Source organism: Sesamum indicum, linkage group LG15, assembly GCF_000512975.1.
Source record: "Sesamum indicum cultivar Zhongzhi No. 13 linkage group LG15, S_indicum_v1.0, whole genome shotgun sequence".
NCBI lineage: Eukaryota > Viridiplantae > Streptophyta > Magnoliopsida > Lamiales > Pedaliaceae > Sesamum > Sesamum indicum.
This window is the reverse complement of record NC_026159.1, coordinates 5,687,002-5,696,322: the sequence shown is the minus strand read 5'-3', so window position 1 is coordinate 5,696,322 and position 9,321 is coordinate 5,687,002. Positions and strand designations below refer to the sequence as shown.

The 9,321-nt window shown below is 37.3% G+C and overlaps 2 protein-coding genes across 2 annotated transcripts in view; both read left to right on the top strand.

The window, feature by feature from the left end:
• The window catches only part of LOC105177992 (ADP-ribosylation factor-like protein 2), a gene marked incomplete in the record, with an annotated part of 3,193 nt that extends 2,992 nt beyond the window's left edge, over positions 1–201 (top strand). Inside the window, 1 exon segment of the mRNA XM_011101313.2 lies at positions 1–201.
• Positions 691–9,321, top strand: part of LOC105177988 (vam6/Vps39-like protein) — a 10,500-nt gene continuing 1,869 nt past the window's right edge. The window contains exons 1-10 of the mRNA XM_011101308.2: positions 691–1,262; positions 2,052–2,263; positions 4,051–4,182; positions 4,283–4,426; positions 4,721–4,833; positions 5,241–5,673; positions 6,486–6,815; positions 7,691–7,912; positions 8,207–8,449; positions 9,022–9,321. The exon at positions 9,022–9,321 is cut by the window's right edge and continues 19 nt beyond it. Coding sequence (XP_011099610.1) covers positions 812–1,262; positions 2,052–2,263; positions 4,051–4,182; positions 4,283–4,426; positions 4,721–4,833; positions 5,241–5,673; positions 6,486–6,815; positions 7,691–7,912; positions 8,207–8,449; positions 9,022–9,321 — 2,580 coding nt within the window. The 5' untranslated portion in view covers positions 691–811. The remainder of the gene's footprint in view (positions 1,263–2,051; positions 2,264–4,050; positions 4,183–4,282; positions 4,427–4,720; positions 4,834–5,240; positions 5,674–6,485; positions 6,816–7,690; positions 7,913–8,206; positions 8,450–9,021) is intronic.

Here is a 9,321-nt window from a genome sequence, read left to right as displayed (position 1 = left end):
AACTGGAATAGCTTATGCTTCCACCTAAATCTTCTCTCTTGTTTGATAACGTTTGTAGGCCATTGCAACAGTCTGCTATTCGGAAATTGTAGCTGGATTTGTTTTTGTAAACTTCTGATACACTTAAAGATCCTGTGTTCTTAGGCGTTGCGTGCCACAATTATCAAGATTCGATATTGCACGTCAGATGCATACAGTTCAGCGCGTCTTTAATTCATTTTATATCACTATTAAAATACAAAATCGAATATATGAAAATACATATATATTTATTTATATCTTTCTTTTCTTTTTATTTTTCTCTTACGATATTTATAAATCTTTAAGACATATAAAGTAATATTCGAATAGAACTCAAGAGGAGTTTTAGTTAAATCAATTATAAGTTGAGCTCGCATGCTTTAATAAGTATATTTTGTTATCAATTATTTAATTGAATTGAGTTTGAGTCAAACTTAAAAATCAATCGAGTGAAATTTTTTATACAAATTTAATCTGTTAGAATTCAAATGAAAACTTGTAAGAGATAGATATTTCAATTGAATATTGAATAATTTAATTTAGAAATGAGAATCGACAAATGAGAGGAAAAGAACAAAGGGAGTAGAGACGTAAAAGTGTCCAAATTCCAAACGAACCTGACCAAAATAGAAAGTCAAAAAGCGCGGGACAAACCCATCTGTCACAACAGTAACAACTACCCCCAAAATCAAGAAATCTGTTTATCCGACGTCGTATTTTCTGCCACCCCCCAATATCTCCTTCTTTGTCAGACACGTCTGAAGCCCAAACACACAAAGCTAAGAAGAAGATGGTGCACAGCGCCTACGATTCCTTCCAGCTCCTCGCCAATTCCTCCACCAGAATCGACGCCATCGAATCCTACGCCTCCACCCTTCTCCTCTCTTGCTCCGACGGTTCCCTCCGAATCTACGCTCCCGAATCCTCAGCCGGGGACCACCGATCTCCCTCGTCTCCCGCTGAGTTCCATTCCCAGGCCCTAGAGCTGAAGAAAGAGCCCTACGTTCTCGAACGGACGATTAATGGCTTCTCTAAAAAGCCGATGCTCGCAATGGAGGTGCTCAAGTCGCGGGAGCTCCTTCTCTCGCTCTCCGAGTCGATCGCCTTCCATAGGCTGCCGAATTTGGAGACTTTGGCCGTGATTACCAAAGCCAAGGGCGCCAACGCCTATTCTTGGGATGACAGGCGAGGTTTTCTGTGCTTTGCGCGGCAGAAGAGGGTTTGCATTTTTAGACACGATGGTGAGTTTTCGTTTCTTTGAAATGAAATTTGGCTGGTTTGTATTCTTTGTATTTGGAGGGTATATTTGTAAGTTTATATCCTTGTTTCTTAGGATTTAATTAGGTTCTTGGTGATAGTTTATGGGGTTAGAGTAAGTTGAACCACATTTAGTAGAGGACAATAGCGTATGGTTGTTTACACATTGGCAAGAATTGGATCATATACCTTTAGAAGTTACGGTAAAAGCTACTTTCAGCATGAAACTTAGTTGCCGTATTAGGTGTGATTTATTTGTTTGATTTCAGGAGTTAGGTTCCTAGACATTTATCCGAATGCTTTTTTTTGTCCTTGATACCAGGGTCTATTGGACTAGGAATATCATGCTGAAGTATCTGTTTCCTGCACAAGTTAAGCAAAAGCATCATTACATGAGTATTACCTTAGGAAGTAGACAGAATGAGATGTGAATGTCGTATGATCTTGATCTAGTGATCACAGGAACAAACTTTCTCCTAAACCATTTTTAATTAATTGGCTAAAATCATAATCCTCCTTGCATGGTGCTACCTCTTTAGCATTCTGAAGTATTCTTTGCAGCTTTGGAGGTTAGTATCCATCAACTTACTCCACCTCACTATATCCACGGCTTAATAAATCAGTAATTTTCTTGATTCAAGCATATCATGCAGAGTCTGGACTGCAGGTCTAGTTTTAGGACTCATGTCAGACTTGTTGCTGAATTTTTTCAATATTGCTGTTTCATCTGGAATGTAGAAATCTAATTCCCATAGGTTTTACTGCTTGTTCAGGAGGGCGGGGGTTTGTGGAGGTGAAAGAATTTGGTGTTCCAGACACAGTTAAATCAATGTCATGGTGTGGTGAGAATATATGTTTGGGGATCCGGAGAGAGTATGTAATATTAAATTCAACGAATGGTGCATTATCTGAGGTGTTTCCATCAGGGAGGATCGCCCCACCTCTAGTTGTGTCTCTTCCATCAGGAGAGCTTCTTCTAGGGAAGGTAATACATATCTTTGCTGTGATTCACATTAGAAGATTCAACTTATTGGTTTACAGGTTACTCCTATCTGATAGTCAAAGATCAACTTTACTGAGGGTTCCTTGAAAGCTCAAAGTGCAAATTTTTTGCCCTGCATCTCTGAGTGATCAGATTTAATTTGAACATTGAGTAAGTGAAATGTTGGCAATGAGACATTGATATCCTTTCTTTCTGTTGTTCTTTTTCCTTTCCCTTGCTTATCAATAACTAAATGAACTTTGCCAATCCACGAATTGAAAAATCCAATGGCTTTTGCTAAAATAACCTTTGCAACCATACATTTTTCTTGTTCTCTTGGTGTTGTCACTGAAAAAGAGGAATGATTAGGAAAAGATTTTCTGTTAATCACCATCAATTATTCAAATGAGGAAACAATTAAATGGATAAAGTGTTGTCAGAATTTCTGTGATGAAGTCTTATAGGTCAATCCAACTTTAGCCTAAAGAAGAATCCAGCTTGATTTCATGAAATGCTTTGTATTGTTTAAACCTTGAGAAAGTTACTGTGCCTGAATCAGGAAGACAACAAATTGGAATCTTGTAAGCCTGTTTTGTGTGCTTGCAGATTACTGAAATTTATAGATTGTCTCTGACTCTGTCCATTTTCTGGGTGACTGGCCAAATGTTACAGGCACCACTCCCTGGTTGCCAGAGTTTTTCTTGTGATTGACACTTTTTTTGTGGTCTGCTGGTTGTTTTAACATTAGAAAAGTTATCGGCAGACTGAACTCAGATCTCCTTCACGTGGTAGAAATACTGCACTGTCTTGCGTACTGTAGCATTTGGCATGTGACTTCATGTATTAAAGAATTATAATTTTCTAACATTGTTTTCATAATTTGGCCATTATGATTTGAAAGTCAAAGATATTAGTAGCTTGCTTTATGACAGGCACCAAAAGAAAATTTTACTACTTCCCCACCATTGCAGTTAAAGTAAGGTCATCCTCATGGTCACTCCTGTCCACAGTGGTCTGGTAAACTGCACTTACTTTTTCCTTATTCACCCTAATACTACAAACCTCTCTGTTTGTCTGCTTTCCACTTGCTAGGCCCATGAATAATCGTTGGCCCTTTATGCAATCAACTGGTTTTTTGGATGCTTGATCACACCTCTCGTGTGATTTTTCATCACAAGGTCGTTCCAGCCCATACAATAATATTATATCACCTAATTGCCCCCGCACACATAAAGGGTAATGAAACCCTTGAAGGATATTGCATACAAATTACCTTTTCTCATAACTTATAATCCGAACAAACACTCTGGTTCAGTATCTTTAGGATATCCACTGCCAAATATATGCAATCAACAATATTTTAGAAGCTATTGATATAATCTTTTGGCAATCACATGCCTCAACTATCAATCCCTTTCAGTTAATCCATTGAAGGGGCCATGGTATATATTAGATTCTAATCTCGTTGGTGTATGAGTAATATGACAGCACTGTGTTAATGTTAAAACCTAGCTAGTTATAAGGAGATGTTATTGGGGTGAAGAAATGCAGTTATGTGAGAAATTCTGCTTCTATCTTTTTCGCATAAAGTGTGTTCCTACTGATACTTATTTATCATTGGTCCATGAGTCAACTTCATTCCTTTTTTTCTTTTCGGCGGGGATTGTTTTCATTTTACCTTGGAAGTTCAGTCTACAACTTACAACTATTTCATGTACCTTGTTTTCATCAAATAATGCCTTTAGCCTGCTTCCCTGGCAAGTGATGATAGTGATCTCAATTTTCTTCAGGATAATATTGGAGTGTTTGTGGACCAAAATGGGAAACTTCTTCAGGAAGGCAGGATTTGCTGGTCAGAGGCTCCTGCAGCAGTTGTTGTTGAGAAGCCATATGCAATAGGACTCTTACCAAGACATGTTGAGGTAGATTAACCCTAAATGATCATTTAATTTCTTATTCTTTTCCCATTATTTAATAAAAAATGCTTAAAGCATTTTGCAGTTCTAATTTTTGGATTTGCAGATACGCTCTCTTCGTGATCCTTATCCACTGATCCAAACAGTTGTTCTCCGCAATGTTCGCCGGCTCCTTCAAAGCAGCCATGTTATAATTGTAGCAGTAGAGAATTCTGTTTATGGCTTGTTTCCTGTTCCTCTTGGTGCACAGGTATATTTCCTTTATGAAAAATTGCTCTCGTTATGAGTTTGTAATGTACGTCATCTTAGTTTTTGCATCTGATGCATGTCTCGTGCTATTAATCTTGTGATTCTTATATCTCAAGGTTGACAATTTGACATGAGCATTTGTGGTTTATGCAATTGCTAGTCGCTGAAGTGATGTTGGATCTAGAATGGACAATGGCTTGTTCAGAAAGCTTTTCTTAACTTGATGTTTAACCTAGCATTGAATATCACCACGACCGGTAAAATTGCAATGACTATACTGTATTTCATAAACCAGATTGTACAACTAACAGCTTCTGGAAATTTTGAGGAAGCACTGGCTTTGTGCAAGTTACTTCCTCCAGAAGATTCAAACCTTCGAGCAGCAAAGGAACAGTCGATTCATATTAGGTAAATATTATCCTTGCCCAATGTGTTTCCCGAGCTTGCTGTTTTCAGATGTGTTGATATGAAAACATATGTAGTGAAGAAGCTAGGAAATAATCTAGCAGTTTGATGATCAAGGTCATTGTCGACTTCTTACTATGAAAAAGTTAATATCTAAAATGTATTCGGTGATCGCAACATCTGAGTAAATGATATAATGTATAAAGTCTTGCGGGCTGCTCAAGATTTCAGAAGTGCAAATATTCATGGAAACTAGCAAACCTGCAAGTCACTTAAGGATACATATTAAATAAGCACTATCTCATATTGATTCACATACGACGAATTGAAAATCAAGTTATGTGGTCTATATACTGCTATGAATTACTGATTACATGTGCAAAATTTATGTTGTTTCATTAAATATACAGATATGCTCACTATTTGTTTGAGAATGGGAGCTATGAGGAGGCCATGGAACATTTTTTGGCATCTCAAGTGGAAATCACTTATGTGCTTTCTTTGTATCCATCTATCATTCTTCCCAAATCGTCTTTTATACCTGAACCAGAGAGATACATGGATATGAGCTCTGATGCACCAGATCTCTCAAGAGGTTCCTCTGGCATGTCGGATGATCTGGAATCTTCATTTCCTCATGCTCTGGATTCTGCTGAAAGTACGGATCTTGAATCCAAGAAAATGAGCCACAATATTCTGATGGCTCTTATTAAGTTTTTACAGAGGAAGAGATATGGTATTGTTGAAAAGGCTGCTGCAGAGGGCACTGAGGAGGCTGTTTCAGACGCTGTAGGAAATAATTTTGTTTCATACGGTAACAGTCGGCCGAAGAAACCTAGCAAGGTAAATGTTTTTGCTTTTCATTTTTGTACCTTATTATTTGAGATGCTGGAAGATTAGACCTAGGGAGTAAAGTCAAATTAGTTATTTATGAGACATTTGTAAGTGTTTCATTCATCTTACTTGCTAAGATATTGTCATAGTGGAAGTTGAGTATACAGAGAAACATTAGGATGGATGAATAAGTGACAGGTTGTGAAATAATGCATGCTTTGCTACAGCTTGGTTTATTGTAGTCTTGACTTGGCAGATTTGAACTTTATGAAAGAAGATTAAGGAAGTTATACTTGACAGACACATTAAAAATTTATATTTTCATGCGGTGAGTTAGAAAGATATTCTTATTCACACACTTTAACTGTTTGCAAATGGGTACCTAGGTTTACAAATGGTTAAGAATCTTGAACTTTTAATACTTGTCAGAAATGCCAATGTTATCACATTATCTGGATTTATATAAGTTATGGCCACATCAAATGAGATTGTGTATGTCACAGTCCTCGTATGCTTGCATGTAATCACTTTTACATATGTGTATTAGAAACTCAATAGCATGTGGGTTGTGGAATGTGTAGATTTCTTCTGTTCATGAATGTGCATGCTATCAAGATTTCTGCATGTATTAACCCAGATGCCCTATGAATCCGAAGTGCTATCAGAATCAATCAGGGTATATGACCAATTTTAACGTTTGCAGTGATGTTTCTAAAGTTTAATATGCCTGGTATCATTAGATAGCTTCAATGTTTTATAGCACCACTAAGTCATTATTATTTTGATGTTCATGTCATGTTTTTAATTTCTGGGTCTCACAGGGTCGAGCTAATATACCTATCAGTTCAGTTGCTAGGGACACGGCAGCTATACTTGACACAGCATTACTTCAGGCTCTTCTATTGACAGGACAATCTTCAGCTGCTCTGGAACTACTTAGGGGTCTTAATTATTGTGATGTAAAAATATGTGAGGAGTTTTTGCAGGAAAAGAATCAGTATGCTTGTTTACTAGAACTTTATAAGTGCAATGCCATGCATCGTGAAGCACTCAAACTTCTTCACAAATTAGTTGAAGACTCAAACTCAAGCAATCCACCAGCTGGACTCACACAGAAGTTCACACCTGAGATGATTATTGATTATCTTAAAGTAAGTTTTCTTTTATCATGAGATGATGTTTATTGAGTTATATGTTTGAACATGTATAAGTTTCGGAGGTATTCATCAGGATAGAATCTAGATTATCGGATAGACTTAGCAGTAAACTACTGTGACGCAAACTGCCATCTGCCGCAGATTTATTGATAAAGCAAGGGGACACCTGGATTAAGTTTTGCTTCATTATTTTAGCTTTTACGATGATTATACCTTAATACAATCTTCAGTATATCTGATTTCAGAGAAACACTTCTATTTGGTGGTTTTTTATTCTCTTTCAGGGCCCTTCTGAAGGTTTATGATTATACAGCCTTCAACTTGTGGGTGTTCTATTGGTTAACAGCTATGGTTTCTCTTATCAATCCAATACCAACATAACAGTATACAATGGCATATAGATGATTATTCTTTGAAGGTGTCTAATCCTGTATATTCTCTAGGAAAGAATATATTGGCTGTTCCAGGACAACATGTATCTTGAAACTGGATTCATCCGCATAACTTGAAATCATGTCCAGATTTAATCTTTGAGTGAGGTTTTGTATGAAACAGAGAAGCATTGCTAGGACTTTGATAATCTCTTTTCTTGAAACAGGTGTATTTTTTCATTCGTAATTTATTTGATTTAGGGATATACGAGATTCAATCTATTTCCATTACAACTTCATATGAATTATATTCTATTAAATGGATATGGAACCCTTCATGAGAAGTACAACAGTTTGCACTGTGTATAATATTAGCAGAATTTCGTTGTCAAGCAGCATGGTTGCTGCATTATTAGCCTGAGCTTTTACATTAGTCTAGGCTTAGGACATTAATGACATATTTCTACTAATATCTCCGAGTATTTTGTTCTTTTTCAGTCTGTCTGTGGCACAGACCCAATGCTTGTTCTGGAGTTCTCAATGCTTGTTCTTGAAAGCTGTCCCACGCAAACTATTGAACTCTTCTTGTCTGGAAACATTCCAGCCGACCTGGTCAATTCATATCTGAAACAGCATGCTCCTAATATGCAGACTACATATTTGGAGCTTATGCTTGCAATGAATGAAAATAGTATCTCAGGGAATCTCCAGAATGAAATGGTAAGAATGTACCATCCTTTATCATCTGTAGTAGGTAGGTATAGTGATCAGGAAGTTAAGGCGATTATCCAGTTACCAAGTTGTTTGTATCAGTGGTGCATGTATGCAGCCATGCGTGCTTGTCCTGAAAAAACTTCCAGTTTAATTTTCTTTAAGATATTCTGGTAGCACCATAACTGAAGAAATTTGGTGAATGCTTTTGTTCTTCGATATTACTGCTACTACAGCAGATATTTGGTGTACTAAAAATGAATTTATCTTCTGAATTTCCTTTTATTTAATCACTCTTATTAGGTGCAAATATATCTGTCAGAAGTGCTGGATTGGTACACAGATCTTAATTCTCAGCACAAGTGGGATGAAAAAACTTATTCACCCACTAGGAGGAAACTGTTGTCTGCTCTGGAGAGTATCTCTGGGTATAATCCTGAGGTTCTGTTGAAGCGGCTTCCACCAGATGCCTTGTATGAAGAACGAGCCATTCTTTTGGGAAAGATGAACCAACATGAGCTTGCTCTTTCCATATACGTTCATAAGGTACTTTGCCAGAGTTCCTTAGTTCCATCATCATTTCAAGGAACCATGCATTTGGTAATACATACTATTTTATCATGACCTTCTAGTGCTGCTAGGATTGGCTGCTTTTACATTTTGCCCTAGATATTTCTGAAATTTTCCTGGAACTTTTATTTGTAGGCTTAAATCACGTAGTGTTCCAAAGGCATTATATAGAAAAGGTAGCATATTGCCAGATTAATTAATATATTCAATAACTTTGGAGATTCTCATTGTGTCAAGTCACCAGCACTTGATATTGGCCTTCAGTTCCCCCTTGGCTTTGCAGATGTTCTAGATGGAATAGTACTATATCCTGGTTGTGCCATCTAAGAGCATCCTCGGAGGCTTGTATGTCTTATGTATTAGTAAGTTACCTTGTAAGTCCAAGGAGCAAGATGCTAAACTATCTATCATGAATGTCAAATGAGCACTTAGAAATATGTTAGAATAATCTGCTCAATGTTTTTGGCGAATCTTTTTTGCTAGCAGCAACTACTTGTCATTTTCACTTGTCCTAATCTCCCTCTCCCTCTCCCTCTCTGTCATTGTAGCTTAGTGTTCCTGAACTGGCGCTATCCTATTGTGATCGGATATACGAGTCTGGACAACAATCGTCAAAGTCTTATGGCAGCATATACCTCACTCTACTGCAAATATATTTGAATCCTCAGAAGACTACAAAGAACTTTGAAAAGAGGATCACTAACTTGATATCCGCTCAGAGCCCTGGGATTCCAAAGGTTGGCCTTGGATCTGGTAAGAATAAACTTCGTCTATCTAAGAAAATTGCAGAAATTGAGGGTGCTGAGGAGACTCGCGTTAGCCAAAGTGGTACTGACAGTGGAAAGAGT